General features: G+C 41.4%; 1 protein-coding gene across 1 annotated transcript in view; it reads left to right on the top strand.

Moving 5' to 3' along the window:
- Positions 1–23186, top strand: part of LOC121935103 (tropomodulin-2) — a 42564-nt gene that overhangs the window by 2135 nt on the left and 17243 nt on the right. The window contains exons 2-3 of the mRNA XM_042476230.1: positions 19724–19909; positions 21327–21483. Of these exons, the coding sequence (XP_042332164.1) occupies positions 19784–19909; positions 21327–21483 (283 nt within the window). The 5' untranslated portion in view covers positions 19724–19783. The remainder of the gene's footprint in view (positions 1–19723; positions 19910–21326; positions 21484–23186) is intronic.

Below are 23186 nucleotides of genomic sequence, written 5' to 3' on the forward strand. Positions count from 1 at the left end.
TGGAGGAAGATAAGGTTAAGAGGTGATATGATAGCCCTGTTTAAATATTTGAAGGGATGTCATATTGAGGAGGGAACAAGCTGTTTTTTCGCGTCCAGGAACAGGGACCGGAAATGATGTAGCTCCAGGAAAAGAGATTCCACCTCAAGATTAGGAGGAACTTCCTGACAGTAAGGGCTTGTTGGAAAGTGGAATATATAATCTTAGAGAGTGGTGAGAGTCTCCCTCCTTGGAAGTTCTTAAGCAGAGCTGGATGGCCATCTGTCATGGTTTTTGATTGAGAGTTCCTGCATGGCAGGGGGCTGGACTGGAGTGGCCCTTGGGTCTCTTCCAACTCTATGATATGATTCTATGATTTAAATCAAATTTTAAAAATATGTTGATAGTGCTCTTGGTATTTTTTTTAAAATAAGAAGTAATTAAATTGGTTGATTTTAAAAAGAGCTAAAGAGACCTAGCTGATGGGTAAATCAGTTTCAGCCCCCTCCATTCCTGCTGCCTCCATTGCTCCTCCCAGCATCCTCAGGAGACAACCTTAGTGCGATCCAGCTGTAGTTGTGTAATCGAGGCTACGAGCAAGGGGGGTGCATTGGGCCAAGTGGTGGATGCCAAAAACAGCGTGCCAGGGAGTATGATAAGCTTAGCTTTTATACACACACACGCTGTCAAAACAACCACAGAATCCTGAGTCACACTACTTGGAAAATGGAAAAACCATCAGAACTACTAGCTGATATACCAAGAGAACACATTTCTTCTTTCTCTGCCCGCTCCAATTCAACTCCCATCTTCCTGATCCGTTGGGACCACCTGCTTGAGATGGATGTGTCCCTGCTAAGCACCATGTAAGGGAGAGGAGCTTGTGCGATGTGGTAGTTTGAGCACTGGACTATGGGTTTATCATACAATTGGTCATTAATGATAGATTAAAGGCATTAAAGCATTCCGCCAATAAAGTGCAAGTGGCAGTAATGGTGGGAGTGATTATCACATGCCAATTGCGCAAATAAAGTGATTCAGAATGCATTGTTGCTGAAATCCTGAAAGGAAAAAGATGAACATAATGCTCTTTAATGGCTGGTTTTGTGCAACGTTATGTGAAATCATTTTGTGTAATTACACGATTTCCCAAGATATTCATGGATAAACTCCCGACCCTCCTTTGTGTGATAAACTCCTATAACTTTTAGAGACCAGGACTTGAATCCCTGCTTGGCCATGGGAATCTTGGCTGATCTCAGGCAAATCAGATTCTCTCAGCCTCAGAAAAAAGCAACCCTTCGCATAAATTTTGCCAAGAAAACCCCCCCATAGGTTCACTGTAGGGTTGCTGTAAGATAGAACACAACTTGAAGGCACATAACAACAGCAGCAGCAACAACAACAAACACGGCCTTCTTTGAGAAATAATATTGGTAATATACTATACTACTGTTGTTATTTGCTGTCAAGTTGGCTCCAACTTATGGTGACCTATGCCATGAGAGACTCATCAGCTTGGTTGATATGCCTAAAGAACGGTAACCTTTCGTCATTTAGGCTGTTAGGGAGAGTTCAAGCTTGGGCTCATTTATTTGTCTTTTTGGCACTTCAGTTATCCGCCGAACTCTCCTCCGCACCACTTTCAAATGAGTTTATGTAGCTCTTGTTATATTTGTTTTCTTTCTCCAGCTTTCACATCCATCATTAGTCAGTACAGATTGTTGTAGTCAATGATATATCTTTACATTGGATGATCTTCTTTTTTCCTTCATAGCTGCCCTTACAGGCTTAGTTTCTCTTTGATTTCTTGATTACAGTCTCTATTTTGATTAATGACTGAACATGATATTGAAAATGGTTATCTATTTTGAAGTCTTCAGCATCCATTTGTTTTTTTAGGCTCTATACAAATCTGTGTGTGCTACTGCATGTGGAATATGGGATCCAGTGCTGGGGCCTTGCACACTGCATTGTTAGTATTATGGATTCCCTTGAATTGTCATGGCTCTATCCTAGGGAATCCTTGACTGTCCATGGCTCTATCCTAGGGAATCCTGGGGTCTGCCAGAGGGCCTTATCAAACTAGAGTAGAGATAGGAAGGGGTTGATGGTTGAACCTGCCCTTCCCTGTAGGCTCAGGCAAAAGCAACTGCTGTAGCCTCTCCTAGCTTGGTTGTTCTTCCTCACTGATACTGTTTGCTGTCTTGACCACACTCTGATGATGCTTGTCACATGTACTCCATTTTTCATCTGTGAAATATTGGAGTGTGTTCAGAGCTGAGGAAGCTAGCCCCCAAAGATGAACACTGTTTTCAGTGCAGGCATATTACTGATGAACATTGGCCTAACCCAGTCATATGGAGTTTAAGGACTCCCGGCTGTTTGTGTGTGCCTCAGATCTTCAGTTCCTAATAAATTGCTCCTTTTCCTGGGGAAAAAGAAAGTGAATTGGCTTCCTGAAGTCCCCAACTCTAACTAGAGGAGTGAGATGACTATAAATGAGGGTGTTATATTTGGGCATTCATGAGAGACATAACTATTGAAAAACAATAATGTTGGTTAAGTGGAAGGCAAGTAGGAAAAGAGGAGGCTGCACTACAGGGATTGATCTTAGTCAAGGGAAGCCTGTGGACCTTAAGTCCTATTCATTTGTTCTTGTTGTGTGCCTTCATCTTGGCACCTTCAGGAATTTCTGACTTATGGTACCCCTAAGGAACCTGTCACAGGGTTTTCCTCAAGATTTGTTCAGAGGGGGATTTGCTTTTGTCTCCCTTTGAAGCTGAGAGAGTGTGACTGCCAAGGTCACCTGGTCGGTTTCCATGGCCAAGCGGAGATTGAACCCTGGTCTCCAGAGTCTGTCCAACAGTCGGGACTACTACCCCACATGGCCCTCATTCGCACAGGTGGCCAGAGGGTCTTCCTTTTCCAGACATGTTCTCCATTTCAACCTTGCAATCGGAGGAATTTCAAAATGTCCTCCATTGTGAACATAGTTAAGGAGCATGATTTACGTTTATTGTTTTTATTGGTGAGTCCTACATTTTTCTGGTGCCTTGTCATCTACATTCACAGGTCATCATACGTCGAAGTTTGGTAATAACAACAAAACAACAACAAAACCTTCGGAGCAACAATCACATTTTCGAATAGGTTCACTGCTTCCTTCATGGTTTAAGTGCTCCAGTTTTTCGAAACTAGAATAGACTTCCAGCCACTTGGGATTCTGGCATTTTGGCAAAGTTGTAGGGGCACACAATTGGCCCTTGTATCCACTAGAGTTTGCTCAGTCATGCTACATATTGCTCAATCCTTTGGAGGAGAGGGTCAGTGTACAAAGGAATGGGTGTAAGAACTGTTGGCGGTCTTTGTCAAATGGTTGAAGCCAGTGCTCTGCTAAATGTTTATGGCTTGCATGATACTACATTGTGTAGCCAGCATGGTATATGGACTATGGAATTTATCACACGGGGTTTTATCCATGTAGAATGGGATTTTAAACGGGAATACCACAAAAGTGTGATCATTTTCACAACTTCACATATTAACGCTACAGGAAAGTGAAAAAATCCCACAAAGCGAGATTGTTTTTCATGGGCATTGGCATCATGGAAAACAAACAGCACCGAAAAGTGTGGACAACTGGCTGCTTTTTACTTTTGGGATTCTCCGAAAGTAAAAAAAAAGGATGCTTTGTCCCCTTTCTGTGCATTTTGTTTTTGTGTTAATGCTCAATGCCCCTCATGGTGTGAAAAGGTCCTGCTTTTGCGGCTTTTTTTCTGAATTTTAATCCAGTTTGTACGGGATTAGACCTTAGCTCTCATTGTGTATAAACTATACCTCTGGGGAGAAGGGTTCAAATCCAGCTCAGCCATAAATACCTGCGGTGATCTTGGACACAGTCACACTTTCTCAGCCTCCGAGGAAGGCAATGGCAAACCCCTTTAAAGACAGGCCAAGAAAACTCTGTGATAGGTTTGCCTTCAGGTTCTCATAAGCACAGATCTATGAAGGCACCAACGAAAACACAGTTACCCAAACCATATGGGTGATGCTAATGGCACTTTGCTGGAAACAGCCGGCACAAAAGGCAGTTCTCTCTATCATCACACATCATCATCTCACAATCTCTCCACAATCTTTCTACCCATCCACACACCTTCATTACTTATACGCAGGTGATGCAGATATTGTCTCCCCTTCTGGTGCAGGGAGAAGCCAAAGACGTTGATTGCTTTAACGAAATGAGTTCCATACCAGGGATGGTGAAGTGTGGAATCAAGGTCTATGAGGAGGTTGACAGCAGAGCGTGGTTAGCCTGGGTCAAGGAAAAATTAAAATAGTCACCATCAGCAGTCTTGGCCATTTGAAGAGTAGTTTACTTCTAAGGTGGAGTAGACTTTTTCTCTGTTTCTTTCAATTGGTAGGACTGAATTAATGGGTAGTTAGAAATTGCAAGAAGCAATTTGTGTAGCATTGGGGAAGTGTTCCTGACAAGAACTGTTCAGCCAAAAGCTAACAAAATGAATTTCAACACGGAGAAATGTAAGGTACTGCACTTGGGCAGAAAAATAAAATGCACAGATATAGGATGGAGGCCACCTGGCTGAACAAACTACATGTGAAAGGGATCTAGTTGTCCATGTAGACCACAAGTTGAACATGAGTCAACAGTGTGATGCGGCAGCTAAAAAGGCCAATGTGATTTTAGGCTGCATCAATAGAAGTATAGTGTCTAGATCAAGAGAAGTAATAGTGCCACTCTATTCTGCTTTGGTCAGGCCCCACCTGGAATACTGTGTCCAGTTCTGGGCGCCACAATTCAGAAAGGACATTGAGAAACTGGAGCGTGTCCAAAGGAGGGCGACTAAAATGGTGGTCTAGAAACTATGCTCTATGAGAAATGACTAAGAGAGCTGGGGATGTTTAGCCTGGAGAAGAGAAGGTTAAGAGGTGATATGATAGCCCTGTTTAAATATTTGAAGGGATGTCATACTGAGGAGGGAACAAGCTTGTTTTCTGCTGCTCCAGAGAACAGGGACCCGGAACAATGGATGTTAGCTCCAGGAAAAGAGATTCCACCTCAACATTAGGAGGAACTTCCTGACAGTAAGGGCTGTTGGAAAGTGGAATATATAATCTTAGAGAGTGGTGGAGTCTCCCTCCTTGGAAGTCTTTAAGCAGAGGCTGGATGGCCATCTGTCATGGATTTTTTGATTGAGAGTTCCTGCATGGCAGGGGGCTGGACTGGATGGCCCTTGGGTCTCTTCCAACTCTATGATTCCATGATTCTATGATTTAAAATCAAATTTTAAAAATATGTTTGCAGTGCTCTGTTCCTTTTTCTCTTGGTATTTTTTTAAAATAAAGAATGTAATTAAATTGGTTGATTTTTAAAAAGAGCTAAAAGAGACCTAGCTGATGGGTAAATCAGTTTCAGCCCCCTCCATTCCTGCTGCCTCCATCTGCTCCTCCCCAGCATCCTCAGGAGACAACCTTAGTGCGATCCAGCTGTAGTTGTGTAATCGAGGCTAAGAGCAAGGGAGGTGCATTGGGCCAAATGTGGATGCCAAAAACAGCGTGCCAGGAGTATGATAAGCTTAGCTTTATATACACACACACGCTGTCAAAACAACCACAGAATCCTGGAGTCACACTACTTGGAAAATGAAAAACCATCAGAACTACTAGCTGATATACCAAGAAACACATTTCTTCTTTCTCTGCCCGCTCCAATTCAACTCCCATCTTCCTGACTCAGTTGGGACCACCTGCTTGAGATGGATGATGGTCCCTGCTAAGCACCATGTAAAGGGAGAGGAGCTTGTGCGATGTGGTAGTTTGAGCACTGGACTATGGAGTTTATCATACAATTGGGTCATTAATGATAGATTAAAGTGCACTTAAAGCATTCCGCCAATAAAGTGCAAGTGGCAAGTAATGGTGGGAGTGATTATCACATGCAATTGCGCAAATAAAGTGATCTCAGGAATGCATTGTTGCTGAAATCCTGAAAGGAAAAAGATGCTTCTTTAATTGCTTCTTTAATTGCTGGTTTTGTGCAACGTTATGTGAAATCATTTTGTGTAATTACACGATTTCCCCAAGATATTCATGGATAAACTCCCGACCTCCTTTGTGTGATAAACTCCTATAACTTTTAGAGACCAGGACTTGAATCCCTGCTTGGCCATGGGAATCTATTGGCTGATCTCAGGCAAATCAGATTCTCTCAGCCTCAGAACAAAGCAAACCCCTTCTGAATAAATTTTGCCAAGAAACCCCCCCCCCCCCCCGATAGGTTCACTGTAGGGTTGCTGTAAGATAGAAACAACTTGAAGGCACATAACAACAGCAGCAGCAACAACAACAACACGGCCTTCTTTTGAGAAATAATATTGGTAATATACTATACTACTGGTTGTTATTTGCTGTCAAGTTGGCTCCAACTTATGGTGACTCTATGCATGAGAGACTCATCAGCCTTGGTTGATATGCCTAAAGAACGGTAACCTTTCGTCATTTAGGCTGTTAGGGAGAGTTCAAGCTTGGGCTCATTTATTTGTCTTTTTGGCACTTCAAGTTATCCGCCGAACTCTCCTCCAGCACCACATTTCAAATGAGTTTATGTAGCTGTTGTTATATTTGTTTTCTTTGTCCAGCTTTCACATCCATCCATTAGTAGTACAGATTGGTAGTCAATGATATATCTTTACATTGGATGATCTTCTTTATTTCCTTCATAGCTGCCCTTACAAGGCTTAGTTTCTCTTTGATTTCTTGATTACAGTCTCTATTTTGATTAATGACTGAAACATGATATTGAAAATGGTTATCTATTTTGAAGTCTTCAGCATCCATTTGTTTTACGGCCTCTATACAAATCTGTGTTGCTACTGCGTGTGGAATATGGGATCCAGTGCTGGGGCCATTGCACACTGCATTGTTAGTATTATGATTCCACTTGAACTGTCATGGCTCTATCCTAGGGAATCCTTGTACTGTCATGGCTCTATCCTAGGGAATCCTGGGGTCTGCCAGAGAGCCTTACCAAACTAGAAAGTAGAGATAGGAAGGGGTGATGGTGGAAACCTGCCCTTCCCTGTAGGCTCAGGCAAAAGCAACTGCTGTAGCCTCTCCTAGCTTGTGTGTTCTTCCTCACTGATACTGTTTGCTGTCTTGACCACACTCTGATGATGCTTGTCCACATGTACTCCATTTTTCATCTGTGAAATATTGGAGTGTGTTCAGAGCTAGGAAGGAAGCTAGCCCCCAAAGGATGAAACACTGTTTTCAGAGCAGGCATATTTACTGATGAAACATTGGCCTAACCCAGTCCAATATAGGAGTTTAAGAGACTCCCAGGCTGTTTGTGTGTGCCTCAGACTATTCAGATTCCATAAATTGCTCCTTTTCCATGGGGAAAAAGAAATGAATTGGCTTCCTAGAAGTCCCCAACTCTAACTAGAAGTGAAGATGACTACTAAATGGAGGGTGTTATATTTTGGGCATATCATGAGACGACATAACTCATTGAAAAAGACAATAATGTTGGTAAAGTGAAAGGCAGTAGGAAAAGAGCGAGGCTGCACTACAGGTAGATTGACTTAGTCAAGGAAGCCTGGGACCCTTAAGGTCTCTCATTCATTTGTTCTTGTTGTGTGCCTTCATCTTGGCACCTTCAAGGAATTTCTGACTTATGGTACCCCTAAGGCAAACCTGTCACAGGGTTTTCCTTACAAGATTTGTTCAGAGGGGGATTTGCTTTTGTCTCCCTTTGAAGCTGAGAGAGTGTGACTTGCCCAAGGTCACCTGGTCGGTTTCCATGGCCAAGCGGAGATATGAACCCTGGTCTCCAGAGTCCTAGTCCAACAGTCGGACTACTACCCCACACTGGCCCTCATTCGCACAGAGTGGCCAGAGGTCTTCCTTTTCCAAGACATGTCCTACATTTCAACCTTCAATCCAGGAGGAATTTCAAAATGTCCTCCATTGTGAACATAGTTAAGAAGCATGAATTTACGTTTATTGTTTTTATTGTGTAATGTCCTACATTTTTCTGGTGCCTTGTCATCTACATTCACAAGGTCATCATACGTCGAAGTTTGGTAAATAACAACAACAACAACAAACCCTTCAGGAGCAACAATTCACATTTCGAATAGGTTCACTGCTTCCTTCATGGTTTAAGTAGCTCCAGTTTTTCGAAACTAGAAATAGACTTCCAGCCACTTGGGATTCTGGCATTTTGGCAAAAGTTGTAGGGGCACACAATTGGCCCTTGTATCCACTAGAGTTGCTCAGTCATGCTACAATATTGCTCTAAATCCTTTGGAGAAGAGGGTCCAGGTACAAAGGAAATGGGTAAAGAACTGTTGGCGGTCTTTGTCAAATGGTGAAGCCAGCTGCTCTGCTAAAATGTTTATGGCTTGCATGATACTACATTGTGTAGCCAGCATGGTATAATGGACTATGGAATTTATCACACGGGGTTTTATCCCATGTAGAAATGGGTTTTAAAACAGGGAAATCCCACAAAAGTGTGATCATTTTCACACAACTTCACATATTAACGCATACAGAAAGTGAAAAAATCCCACAAAAGCGAGATTGTTTTCATGGGCATTGAGCATCAATGCGAAAACAAACAGCACCGAAAAGTGGACAAAACTGGCTGCTTTTTACTTTTGGGATTCTCCTGAAAGTAAAAAATAAATAAATAAATGACTGACTTTGTCCACTTTCTGTGCAGTTTGTTTTTGTGTTAATGCTCAATGCCCCTCATGAGTGTGAAAAGGATCCTGCTTTTGCGGATTTTTTTCTTGAATTTAAATCCAGCTTTTGCACGGGATTTAGACACTTAGCCTCTCATGTGATAAACTCCTATACCTCTGGAGAGAAGGGTTCAAATCCCAGCTCAGCCATAAATACCTGCTGGATGATCTTGGACAAGTCACACTTTCTCAGCCTCAGAGGAAGGCAATGGCAAACCCCCTCTAAAGAAACAGGCCAAGAAAACTCTGTGATAGGTTTGCCTTCAGGTTCTCATAAGTCAGATACTTCTTGAAGGCAAACAAGATAAAACAAGTTACCCACCATGGGTGATGCTAATTGGCACTTTTGCTGGAACAGCCAAGGCAAAATGGAAGTATCATCATCATCATCATCATCATCATCATCATCATCATCATCATCATCCACAATCTTTCATTACCCATCCACACACTTCATTACTTACTACGCAGTGATGCAGATATTGTCTCCCATTCTGGTGCAGTGGAGAAAGACCAAAGAAGTTGATTGCTTTTAAGTAAAATGAGCTCCATACCAGGATGGTGAGATGTGGAAATCAAGGTCTATGAGGAATGGTTGACAAAGCAGGATATGGTTAGCCTGGGTCAAGGAAAATTAAAAGTAGTCACCATAGCAGTCTTGAGCATTTGAAGAGTAGTTACTTCTAAGGTGGAGTAGACTTTTTCTCTGTTTCTTTCAATGGTAGCACTAGAATTAATGGGTAGAAATTACAAGGAAGCAGATTTTGTGTAGGCATTGGGAGAAGTGTTCCTGACAAGAACTGTTCAGCCAGTTGAACAAATTGCCGTGGGAGGTTGTGGGCCCTTCTTGGCAAATCGATATTTAAACAGAAGGTGGATGACCACCAGTCAAGGATGCTCTGATCAGGACTGGGAGCATACCTATCCAAACTTAGATTGCAAGTCCCAGCAGCCCTTACCAACATAACCTATTGTAAAGATGGCAAGGAACTGCAGTCAAACAATATTTGGAGGCTCACAGGAACCCCACTCCTGTGAAATTTCTGCATTGAACAAGGAGCTGAACTGAATTATGTTCCAAATCCCTTCTAACTCTATGAGGTTCCTTCCAATTTTATGATTCTCTGATACAAGACTCATTTTTGTTGTGTGCCTTGAAATCATTTCTAACTTATGTTGACCTGATCACAAGATCTTCTTGGCAACATTTGTTCAAAGGGGGTTTGCCATTGCCTTCTTCTGAGGCTGAGAGTGTGTGACTTGCCCAAGGTCAACCAATGGGTTTCCATGGGTGGTAGCAGATTTGAACCCAGACAGTCCTAGTCCAACACTCAAGCTACTATACGACTCTGACTCTTCAAGATGAGAGCAAGGTGGAAATGTATATGATCACTGCTATTGACTGTAATGTTTTGAGGAAGAAATGGGAATCCCACAGCTGTCCAGATGTTCAAGTTCAGTTGCCAGCTATCCTGGCTACTATAGCCAGTGGTGAGGCATTCTGGAAATTACATTCCAAGGGTCTTGGCAGGGTACATGATTATGATTCCCATACGTTTTAAGGACTATTCAGAATGATGTAGATTCACTGAAGACAGTCTGTGTTCCCATGAAATGTCATTTCCAAGTTGGGGAGGGGAAATAAAAAGAAGAATCTCAAGAAGCATAATGGGGGAACTCCCTTTGCAGGAGTCCAAAGAAGCCATTTACAAGATTATGACCTTGGTTAACCATGGCTTTAATTGCTTTTTGAAACAAGGTCTCTTTCTGAATGGAAACAGTGACTGAAAGGATAACTTGTAGGAAAACATAACACTGCTTGAGAATGCGCTGGCTTATCTCTGAGTTTTGTGTGCAGACAGTTTTCCTTTGGTAAGCACTGAAATAGTTTCTTGTTGAAGGTAGTTATTACATGTTTGTAAAATATTTTACCCTTCCTCTACACTGTATTCGTTTCTCCCTCACCCCATTTCCTTCTAACAACATTGTGAAGCAAGTCTTGGTGAGAGTGACTCACCCAAGATCCCCTAATATCTAAGTGATTGCTGCCATGCAGATATCTCCTTGGATCCTGTGCTGAGAGAAAGCTGGTATAATGAATGAATAAATAGTCTCTCATCCTGTTGGAATGGAGAAAAAAGTTGAACAATACCTGGAGGCCAACATAATTCCCACTCCTGCTGAGTGGCAAGATTTCTGCACTGAGCAAGAGGTTGGACCCATGTATCCCTCATCTTAATGGCTGAGGATTTTAATCCAGTCTCTTTAGTCTTACGCTGATACTCTTAACATTCTACCTTTCCTGAAAAAATATCTTCACAGAAAGATATATAGCTATATAAGTTTCTGGAGTGGCAGCATTGTTATTTTATTGCAGCAATATGCGTGCATCTGACAAAAAGGCTTCTAGTGTATGAAACCATATTCTTTAAAGCATTTGTTTAAAATGCTACAAGGCGCTTTGTTATCCAGAACAATATGCCATAGATTATTTCAAAATGCATAAAATGTTGCATGATCAGTTTATTTGGGAAAGAGTGATAAAGTCCTGTAAATTTTGCAGTCCAATGCAGTCCAATACAGTGAATAGAACAATTTGTTTTGTAAAACCAAAGCATTGTGCTCACTTCTTCGGCTGCATTCATACTGCATAAATTATCCTGGTGGACACCACTTTGACTGCCACGGCTGAAGGTTATGGAATTTTGGGAATTGTAGTTTGTTGTTGCATAAGGGCTCTCTGACAGAGAAAGTTAAATGTCTCACAAAACTACTGGAAAGTGTTTATAAATTCTAATCGATGTGGCGTCCTGTACCATTTTCTGATCATTTTCATTTGTTGTTCCAAATCTTTTCTATTTTCTGCTAGTAGTATGATGTTGTCTGCATTGCTTACATTTTTGGTGTTTTTTTTTCCTTCAGTCTTTACATCCCTTTCCTGCAAGTCCCATCCAGATTTACTTCTGTCTCTGACTATTTGCACATATTTCCTTTCCTGTCACTTGGATATTATTTCATCTGAATCATAGAATCATAGAGTTGGAAGAGACCATCTGAGATCCTCCATTGGTTCTATTTCCTCATCGGCATTGCCCACCCATCTCTTGAATTTACAATCTCTTTTTTCGTTTTTCTATCTCTGTTTTGTTTTGTTTTGATCACATCGAAAGTTTTCTAGTGGCCTGGCTGTATTTCAGAAAGTGCCTTAGGGTGCAAGTGCATAAAATGAAGAGTGAGGCGTATCTCTTATAACACTGGATCTTGGAGACCTGCACCCAGGAAACTGACTCACAGCCATGTAGGACAGAGGAGAGGAAGGATTTCTTCACACAAATACACGATCCACTTGTGGAATTCATTGTCATAAGATGTAATGAGTAGGGAAGGCCTGTCATTATAGCTAGTTAGCCTTATTGGTTCCAAGTTCTATAGCATAGGTTGAATGTTATTTGCTGAGGATAGTGGTGGAAGTAGGCAGACCTGGAGGTCATAGCCTCTGGCGTTTGACAAAGCAAAACTGGGTCATTTCTCTACATGGAAGGAATTGGTGCATGGGTGCACTTTTGTTCTTTGCTTCAGGCCAAATAAATTCTTTGGCAGGCCCTGCCTCTTTGAAGTGTTTTGCCAACCACTGGCATCAAAATAGAGAGGAAGCATCTTGGATGGATTGGCAGGCTCTTCATGTTAAGGCCTACAGGATACCAAGTTCAGAAAATCAGGCTTCTGTAATTAAAACTCAGAAAACCTTTATTTAAAACCTGTATTTAAGAAACTATAGATCCAGTCCAGTGACATTCAATGTCAGAACTGACCAACAACAGCCTCAGGCAGGAGCTCTTGCAGCATCTGATTCCCTTCACATTGGCTGTATTGAAGTCCTTCTGCCCTTGTTGGCTTCCCTGTCATTTGAGGATCAGCTGCTCTGAAGAAACTTGCCAAGAAACCCCTGTGATAAGTTCGCCTTAAGGTCAGCACAAATTGGAAATGACTTGAAGGCAAACAACATGCAACACACAACAGGTGGAACAGCTGGCATTTTTTCCTTCCTATCTCAGTGCCCCATCTCTTGAAACATTACAGGGGAAAAAGGTACTTCTAAGTAGGGATGGAAAGAATGTTTGTTATTATGCATTCCTATTGAAAAATAGACTTTCTGACATTCAAGAAAAGAATAGACTAGTATTTAGATTTCTCAGCCAGAGCTCTCTAGTGCCTCACCAGATTACAAAACTCAGAAGCCCATAGGATACAACCATGGAGTGGTAACACAATAATTATGGGCTCCTGTTGTTTGTGCAGAAAATGCTGTTTTCTACCTTTTTTTCTGCACAGATAATAGGTTTTTACACAAACAAATCATGTGCTTTTTACACAAAATGATTTATCCGCAACATTTTGGGAGGTTCAAATGTGGAAGGGACTGTAGTTGTTGTTGTGTGCCTTCAAGTCATTTCCGACTTATGATGATCCTAAGGTGAACCTGTCACAGGGTTTCCTTGGCAAGTTCATTGAGAGGGAGTCTGTCATTGCCATCCTCTGAGGCTGAGAGACTGTGACTTGCCCAAAGTCACCCCATGAGTTTCCATGGACAAGCCAGGATTTGAACCCTGGTTTTCAGAGACCTAGTCCAGCACTCAAACCACTATACTACATTGGCTTCCACTGAATGGGAAGAATGCTGTAGAGACATGATGGCGAACCTATGGCACGCATGCCAGAAGTGGCATGCGACGCCATTTCACCAGGCACGGGCAAGGGAGAAGGTGGAAGAGGCATGCGTGTGCCTGTTCCTCCTCCCCCTACCATTCTTAGGCCTCCCGCTGTCTCTCCGACACAGCGGGAAGCCAGAAAATGGCACCTGGGAGAAGGGACACCTTTGACTTATGGTCCCTTTGACTTATGGTGAATCTATGTGTGAAGGATCACCATAACATCTTGTTATCAACAGCCCTGTTCAGATCTTGCAAACTCAGAGCTTGATTAGTCTCTCTGCATGCAATGCAGTCTTCTTCTTTTCCTATAGTCTTCTGTCTTACCAAGACTTATTGTGTTTTCTAATGAATCATGTCAGCCTGAGTTTAGTCGCTTTGGCTTCTAGAGAGAGTTCAGGCTTGATTTGCCCCAGGACCCATTTGTTAAAGACAAAATTGCCAGCATATTTTATCTTTAAGTTGTTACTGCCAATAATAATAATAATAATAATAATAATACTTTATTTATATAGTGCTGTAGATTTACACAACGCTGTACATACAAACAATAAAATCGATAAAAATGAAACCTGCCAATAGTGTACTGTACATTCTACAAGTAAACTTTCAAAGAGGTATTTCAACCTTTAAGAATGCCCCCCCCCCAACTACAAAAGCTGGGAGCCCTATGATGTTATGGGGAAAGGGACATGGCCACATGGGGAAACCTTGAGATCTGGAAGAATGCCCCCCAAAGGCTCATTGTTGGCCCCAGGCCTCAAGTCTACCACTGTTTTAATAGTCACTGCCCACGTTTCTGCCAAATTAATGTTGCTGATTATGCAATCACCTTTCACGTTAGTTGAGTTTAGGGCCATGAGCTTGGGCAGGAGGATTAATGGCGTGATAGTTTCCATCATTGGATTTTGAGCTCACAATACTTGTGTTGTCCAATTCCGCTGGATGTTTCCCACTCATCAAAGTGGGGAGATATGCTTTTCTTTCTTTTCCCTCCAACCCCCCATTTTTCTCCCAAACACTGAACTCTTTCATCTTCTCCAGATCAAAGAAAAAGTGTGTGAGTTTGATGTTCAGAAACAGTTATGCAGTTACCGGGGCATCTTTGCCAAGTGAACACCAAAGCTCCGATTGTCTGGGCACATTAGTGAAGAACTGCAGCCAGTGAGATAAATGCCTTTTAAATTGGAGGTAGACTTCATTTTCATGAGTAAATAACTCTCAGATAAAGAGAATCTCTCTCTCTCCCCCGGATTCTTCTGTGAAAGCCACTGGCTTGAGCTGGGAAGTAACCAGTTGCAAATAACTAGTTACTTACAATTAATTCATTCCCTCCAGTGGATATAAACTACCATTTTAACTTAACAAAGACCAAATAAATTCCTTTTCCAGTGTACTGGTACCTTTTTAGTTATATTTTATGCCATACACTTATTATTATTATTATTATTATTATTATTATTATTATTATTATTAGAGCGCTGTAAAGTTTGCACAGCACTTTACATAGTAAGGGTCAAAAAAGAAAAGAAAAAACCTGCCAAGAGGCATACAGTCTTAAACAACAACATTACATGATTAAAATATCCCTAAAATAATAATAATTAGTATAAAATAAAAACAAAGTAAGCAGTTGATCTTAACTTTTCCACATGAGATACAAGAGTGGCCATGCAGGAGGAAGGGTTTTAGGCTATATCGAAAGTCCAGGGGGTGATAAAGGGCTCAACCTAGCATAAATGTACATTGAGAACTCAAACACTACATTGAGCCATAGAGGATTATAGCTGCAGAATCATTCATACACATTGACCAGTGCACCTGCCTGCCTTTTTCAGTTCTTCTTGGATCATGGCTATAGGAACTATCATGAGCGCCTGAACTTCAGAATTTACCACATACCACTGAGAGCAAGTGACAACTTTTTTTTTAAAATTAATTTTATTGGGTTAAAAAACAACAACAGTTACATCTCGACCAGTCGAACATCACAAAACATCTTCACAGTCACATAATAGAGACACATTACACAACACCTAAGGACAAAACAGAACAAAACCAAACAAGGCAAACAAGAACAAAGCACAGAAAATGCACACTAAATTTAAACATCTTTACACATAACTTTACAGAAACAAAAACACAAAAAGATTGACTCCCTGAATTCCAACCAAGTCATATTTGTACTTATAGTAAATACCATTACTGTACTACTTAGTTCTAGGTTAATAAGGGCATAGTATAAATTAGAACTTAAATAGTTATGAACTATCCATATAATTCTCTCTTTATAGTCTATCTATATATAATATCTGTCCCTTGAACCTCTTAAAGCTGAATTATATACATATATAATTGTCTTATCATCCTTTACCTAATGTTCATCAATATATTTATAGAAGGGTTCCCAGACTTTCTTACATTTCTCCCAATCTTGACCTCTCAAACTGATAGTAAGTTTATCCATCCGAACCAGTTCAGATAGTTTAATCAGCCAACTATCGGTGGTAGGGCAGTCCGTAGCCCTCTATTTGCTAGCAAAGACAATCCTGGCGCTTGTAGTTGCATAGAATAAAAATTTCCCATACTTATTTTCTACTTCCTCATTTTCGCACATACTGAGTAGGTAAACTTTAAGGTCCAACTGAAATCTAACATGAATAATTTTTACAATGACAGCATGGACTGCTCTCCAGAATTTCTTGGCCCATCTACAGCTCCACAACCTTAATTCTTAGTGTCCATTAGATCCACATTTGCTGAGTAGCTTTGGTTCTTGTTGCCTGCCTTGGTATTATCTCATTCACTGTATTCTGCCTCATAAATCTAACCAGCAATTTTGTTGGAATATGAAGATGCTGATACAGGATTTGACTTTCAGAGTATTAAGTTGTAGACAATTTGCAGAGCATCAGGTTTCAGACATGGTTTATTCACTTAAGGCTAAGGGCGGAGAATCTCATTACTAAGGCAAGGATGGTAACCATATGATTAAATGACAATTTCCTAAGAGCTCAACAAGTAAACATTACTTGTCACCAGCAGAAGGATGTAGAAATGGCCAGCTCTTTCCCCCTTTCCTTGTGTTGAAACGGGATTATGCTGTAATGCCCTTAAAGAGAATGAAGTCTCATTTGATGCGATCTGAGATTACAGGCTACCATCAGTTCCTGCTTCTTTCTGTGGTACTACATCCCATGCTGGGAGATCTAGTCTCCAAACAATGAACTTTTCCAACCTCTGCTCCTGACTTACCCCCAGCAAGTTACTATTCTGAACAGCAGAAATTTATAATAAAGAATCATCTTGCCATGGTTGACAGCCTTATTGCACAAGGAACAGTCAGAGAGTAGTGGCTTTCTCTGTGCCTTACCGCATGATGTCGTAGTGCTTCAGTTCTCTTCCCGTCGGAGACGGTTGTAAAAGCACATCTTTTGTCTAGCTGGAAAAGTCAGTTCAACAAAAGACATCCCTTTACAACGATCTCCCACAGGAAGAGAACTGATGCACTGTGACATCATGTGGTAAGACACAGAGAAATAGTCTTCTCTCTGGCCCTGTTTCCACTTTGTTTTGTTGTGTGATAAGGTTGTCAAGAAAATGAATGCTGGTAGTGGGAGATGAAGCTGTCGTGCCTCTTGAAATCCAGAGGAACACAATTGAGCTTTGATATTAGTTTCAATTCAGCACTTTCCCACTCTGATTGAAAATTTATTTCATCTTAACTGTAGTTTGAGAAACAAACCAGGTTTAGGCCATAGCTCATGATCTTGGCTTTCTCCCTAAACTAGGCTTCCTGGGCTTGGTGTCATCCAGATGGAACCATATTCCCATCATCTCCAGCAAACATGGCTGGCGGGACCTGGAGATGATGGGAACTATAGATGGATACCTCTGGACACTAAAAGATTAAGGAAAACTGCCTTTAAGCCATGGTAGAGATTAACTATAGTTTCAGATCTGGTCATAACAACAAATCATGATCAGATGGAAATGGAACTTTTGATCTCCTTGTGAATGTATTAGAGGAGAAGAGTTATAAGGGGAGTGCAGTAGTCTGTGATCCATTCATGTATTCTCCATTGTTTTTCAGTCCTACATCCAGACTCAGCTGCACTGAATGCCCTGGTCCTGTATATCTCTGAGTTAAGTTTGCTTTGACTTACTTAAAGATATTATTAAAATGTCATGAACAGTTGTAAATCTTATAATACAGTCCCTGAAAGCATTAATCTCCTCATAGGTTTTTCAGCTCTGCAAATGACTCCTGGCTAGAATACCAGCAGTTGGATGTTTATCCATAGGTATACTGATGCCTTAATGGTTTCCTGAAAATTTGCTTTGACCATCTCTGTAGAATTTGTACAACATATTTCTGGCACATCTATCTTTAAAATGAAAAAAAGGTTTAATGCTCAAAAGAGTAGAGTGTTAGCTATAATGTGGATTAAGTCAGCTTTTGTAAAACTAATGCTGATATTTAGCAGCACAAAACAGCAAAGGATTATACTAATTCTCTTTGACTGCTGGTTTTGCATAACCCTGTTCATCTATTAAGATTTGCTTGAGTTGCCAGTCTGCCAGTAGTAATACAAAATAAAATACAGTACCCTGTTAGGTAACTAGCACTGAGGTTCAAGGCCAAAGCTAAAAGATGATAGAGATGATAGAGAACTTTGGTCCAAAACACTTCAGAAATAATCCAGTTTGAGACCGCTTTAATTGTCCTGGCTCAATGCTAGGAAATTCTGGGAATCATAGTTTTGTGAGACATTTAATCTTCTCTGTCAGAGAGCTCTGGTGCCACAATAAATTACAACTCCCAGGATTCCTTAGCACTGAGCCAGGGCAGTTATGTACAATGGTCTCAAACTGGATTATTTTTGCAGTGTGTTGTGGACCTTTGTTTCTTTAATCCTTTTGCAAGTAGCTTTTGTGCATATACCTGTTGTTGTCCCCCCCCCCCCAACCAGGGCTTGAAATTAGGTATATTCTTCAGGAAAATGGTATAGAAAAGGTAATAGCTCCATGCTGCTGCCCGCATCACACCATCAGGGTTGGACCATGGCCAGCAGCAGCAGCATGAGCTGAACCTGGAAAGATGGACATGTAGGACAAGTCAATGACCAAGACTGAAGACAAAGGCCAGAATCCAGTTTGTGCACCGGATTAGCAGTTCATTAAACTGGCATAATGCACTTTCTTCAAGGTGGTGCAATGAAAGCAGCAGCAAAAAAGAGAAAAGTAATCTCTATCACCACATGGAGAGTAATCTGCTAGTTCCTGAGCAAACTGTTTTGACAATGTCTGGCTTTTGGTAAGTCCCCAAAGCTAAAGGAGCTCTGGGAAGGCTACTGTGGAAAATCACCTGCCCTGATGCCAGAGTTGCCCCTATGTAGTTAGGCCTGCTTAGCCATGCTGTAGTAGAGCTTGGGTAAGAAGAGGGATGTAAGCAGCTGCAGGGAATTTTTTGTGAACCAAGGTCATATAGTGTTTGACTTTTCATGGGAATACAAAGGGAATCTGGAGAGGGGATAGAAGTGAAACTTGGGGGCTGTGCAGACCACCCCTAAGGGGCGGCCTGTAACGGTCTCCATCTTTACCAGATCGGGGCTGCAGTGTGTGATTCCAAGCACTCTTCTCTCTGTTTCTCTGCCTTTCCAGGGCACAAAAAAGAACCACAAAAAGCAGCGCCAGAGGAGTGCCATGACGCCACACACTGCATGGTGCAGCACGTGGCATCACACTGCCATGGGGGCGGAGTTGGGGCATGCATCATATGGACGCCATGCCCCGACTCTGCCCCCAGGCCAGCCTTAATGGCTGGTCTGCACAGCCCTTTAGCTTGTTAAATCAGATCTGACAAAGGATGTGCTACTGTGCTGATCTTTTCAATACACCTCTTCTGGTTTCTTCCATGAAGTGTGTTCATTGAGTTAGATAGAGATAGGTTATTTTACAAGTCTACCTTGTCAGAGTGCCTTAAGAGTTGAGGATCCATCTGAAAGAAAGGCAACATTTTAAAAGTCGGAGAGATGCATCTTTAAATCCTTTCTAAAAACAGCAAGAGCGGGAGTTGATTGCAACTCTGAAGGGAGGGCACAACAAAGGACCAAATGTTTAGGATTCTGCCTGTTTGTTTATCTGTCTAGGTGTCATCTCTCTCTCCATCCCTCCATCCATGCCATTGTTGACATGCCATTTATACATCGTGAGCCTAAGTAAAACAGAGAGAAATGGAAAAACTCTCCTTTTTCACAGAGATTCGAAGACTGCTCTTTGAATGGTTGACAAGTAAACGTCAAGGCCTGAAAAGGAGTCATGTCAGTACCATTCAGAAAAGAACTGGAGAAATACAAGAACATCAATGAAGATGAAATTCTCAGCAAACTCTCTGAGGATGAACTGAAACAGCTAGAGTGTGTTCTTGATGACCTGGATCCAGAGGTTTGTACTAAAGGACAAAGATGGATTTCTAGGTTGCAGGGTTGCATTAAAAACCCGCTTCTGAGATGTACCCTGGTCTTCTTAAAAGTAGCTTAATATGGCACCTACTATTTTCATTTCTGGTACTGTGCAATTTTAAGGACATTGTGGGAAGTTAAAATCATAGCTGGATTGTGGACTTAGCTGTCTAGTGCGGATTGAAATAGAGTTGTTCACTGCTACTGTCAATATGAGGGGACATGGAAATACTTTGTCAAGGGCCCCCTCAAACTGGATTCTGGTCCTGATTATTATAATTGCCCAATTGATTTTTTTAAAAATGTGTGTATACAACATAAGAAATTATATACAAGCAATTGGCTAGAGACATTCATTGCTCCTTTTCCCCAGAACTGCAACTGAGGGTAGTTTATAGCAAGATTAAAAATCAGATATGAATTAAAAATGCAAATGTTATCATATGGAAGTGCAGTTAAAGGAATTATAATATTAAATATTGTTCAACCAATAACATTAAATTGATAATATCAACTGATTAATATTAAAGATCAATAAATAAGAATAAAAATAATGCCAAAAATAAATCATCTACTCATTAAAAGACCTTTACTAAGGAATCAGTTATGGCCAAAAGTCAGCTTTACTAAAAACATCTTTGCCTGCTGGTGGAAGGGCAGCCTAGTATTCCTTGGAGATGCCACAGCCTGGGAACAGCCACCAAGAAGGCCCTTTCTCCACTAAATATGGCATGTCCCCTGAAGATCTCAAAGTCCTAACAGGCTTGTATTGGATACAAGGGCCCAAACAGACAGGCCAAAATAAAGCTGCTTCAGGTCTCTTTGGAGCTATGCTGTTTAAATGCTGCATGCGTCCTAAGAGGCCGGAAGCCGCACCAAAGCCAAGGACTGGAGTACAGCTTTGGTGCAGCTTTTGGCCTCTTAAAATGCATGTGTCATTTAAACAGCATAGCTCCAAAGTGACCCGAAGCAGCTGTCTGTTTGGGCCCTACATTTCTTCCAGAGTGCCTGCACCCAACTCATAAAGCAGTTTGAATTGAAATTGAGTGGTAACCAGTGAACCTCTGTATAACTGGCTCCAGTTAATAGTTGGCCTACAGTATTTTGATCCAACACTTTTTGAACATAGTCCTACATTGCTGATTGACTGTGCACAATTTTACTTTTAGCATGTCACTGAAGAAGAGTTGTGAGATACAAAACATGTTCATATGTCTATTGAACCTCTGGCACAGTGGTAGCTGGTGTCTTTCATGTCAGTGGGCTAGGTAATCCACTCCAGATTTTAGTCCAGCCTTTAATGTGAGCAAGATAAGGATCCGTACTTAAACATCACATGGGAATGGTCACCACCCTACTGAAGAGAATCAATTCCATCTCTCTTGTCTCCTCTTTGGCAGAATGCACTTTTGCCAGCAGGCTTCCGACAGAAGGATCAGACCAGTAAACCTGCCACAGGACCTTTTGACCGAGAACGGCTGTTGTCCTACTTAGAGAAGCAAGCTCTGGAGCACAAGGACAGAGAAGACTTTGTACCCTTCACAGGAGAAAAGAAAGGTACATTTTTATTATGCATGTTGGAGCACTAGGACAGCGATACAGAGCAATGTATATGCTATGTAATTTCTGGCTGCAGTTGCCCTGAGAAAGATCAATGCCATGTTTCGTGTTTAACCTACCCAGGACAATTGTTTTCCTCCTTGCTTTCTTTCCTAGATTTTACTGTGATGTTTAGCAAGAGTGACTTCAAGGGTCTTATTAATGATAGCTCAGTTAAAAGGACAACTCATTATGCTGCTACTGTTTAAAACAAGAGGCAAACTCAGTGATGGGAAGAAGCAGGAAAAGGAACTGAAACGCAATACTATGCTGCTCTTATTCACATCAATGGTGTGACATGCATTGCACATGAAAAGGATCAGCTTTCTTAGAGGGGAAATACTCACATGTCACTTACTCCCAATGTCTTTGCCTTTGTAAATCAAGCAATCATTTGAACACATGTTTTCTGCTGCTACTACAAGGACAGTCCTATAGAGATGGGTTTATTAGCTGGTGCCTAGCTTCTCTGGTGAGGAGTCTCTCCATACCTAACTAACTTGGCTGTTCCTTGGATGGCAGGTAGACAATGTGGAACTAGGGCTTTATCTGAAACCTTACCAATGTGACTGGACTCACCAGAGCTTGCTGTCAGTTTTTTTGATATAGATATAAAGAACCCAGGGTTCAGCCCAGCAGCAATGCAAGTCTTTCTGCAGGATTTGTATACTGAACTTTCTAGGCCAATACCTCTCCAAGACGGCTTGTTCTCTGTGTGTCTGTCTTAAAACCACTATTTTCCAGCCGGTTGTTTTGTCTTGGTATAAAGCCTCCATTGAAACAATGAAAGCACCCTCTTTCAGGGTTCACTTGAAGTGCCTATCCAAAATCAGATGAACTCTGAAGAGGATGAAGGAAAATCAAATGTAGGGCATTTCTCTTCAAATAGCAATATTTACCAGACAATGCAAAGTTAGCCTCCCTCTTCCATGTACAACTTGTTTTCTCAATCTTTGAAGTCTCACCTTCTTCCCTCTTCTTCCCTTTGAGCCATGCATCACCTGTAAAGACTTGTGTTGCTGTCATACAAATGAGCCTGGCGCGATGATGGGAAGCCCTCCAGGCTGTTATGCAAGATGAAGCTACTCATTCAAAGCTGGCAGAAAAGTGACAATTGTTGCATAAGGGTTAGGCGTGAGCAGTGCTGGTGGAACAACTGAGCTGCGTGGTGTTTCTGACCGCAGGCTTTATTTTGGCAGACCCTGCAGTGTACATGCTTGTGGGATGATTATTTGGAAAGCTTAGCAGCTTGATTCTTCTTGGAATGGTGCTCTTTCGGGCTATGTTGCCATTTTCACTCATTGAAAGGAAGCTGAGACAGCAGGGATATTTCTGTATTGCACCATTATAGGAGTTTGATACTAATTTAACTATCACGATTCCTTCCTATGGCATCCTGAGGTTATAGTTTGGTGAGGTACTTTGACATCATTAGTAAGTTTGTGTGTGTGTATTGGCACTTCTTGGAGTTATCAAAAGAAAAAAGAAAAGTCGGAGTTGCATGCATCATCTCAGAGAGAGAGAGGTGGAAAGAATACTGGAGACATGATATTCGAAGCCAATCTTTCTAATTCTTCCTAGAAATGCCTGCAGTTATATTTCTCCCCACTTTCTTCGTCTAACCCAGTTTATTTGCCTTGTGTTTGAAACAGATTGCTTCA

This window comes from Sceloporus undulatus, chromosome 6 (genome assembly GCF_019175285.1).
Source record: "Sceloporus undulatus isolate JIND9_A2432 ecotype Alabama chromosome 6, SceUnd_v1.1, whole genome shotgun sequence".
Lineage (NCBI taxonomy): Eukaryota > Metazoa > Chordata > Lepidosauria > Squamata > Phrynosomatidae > Sceloporus > Sceloporus undulatus.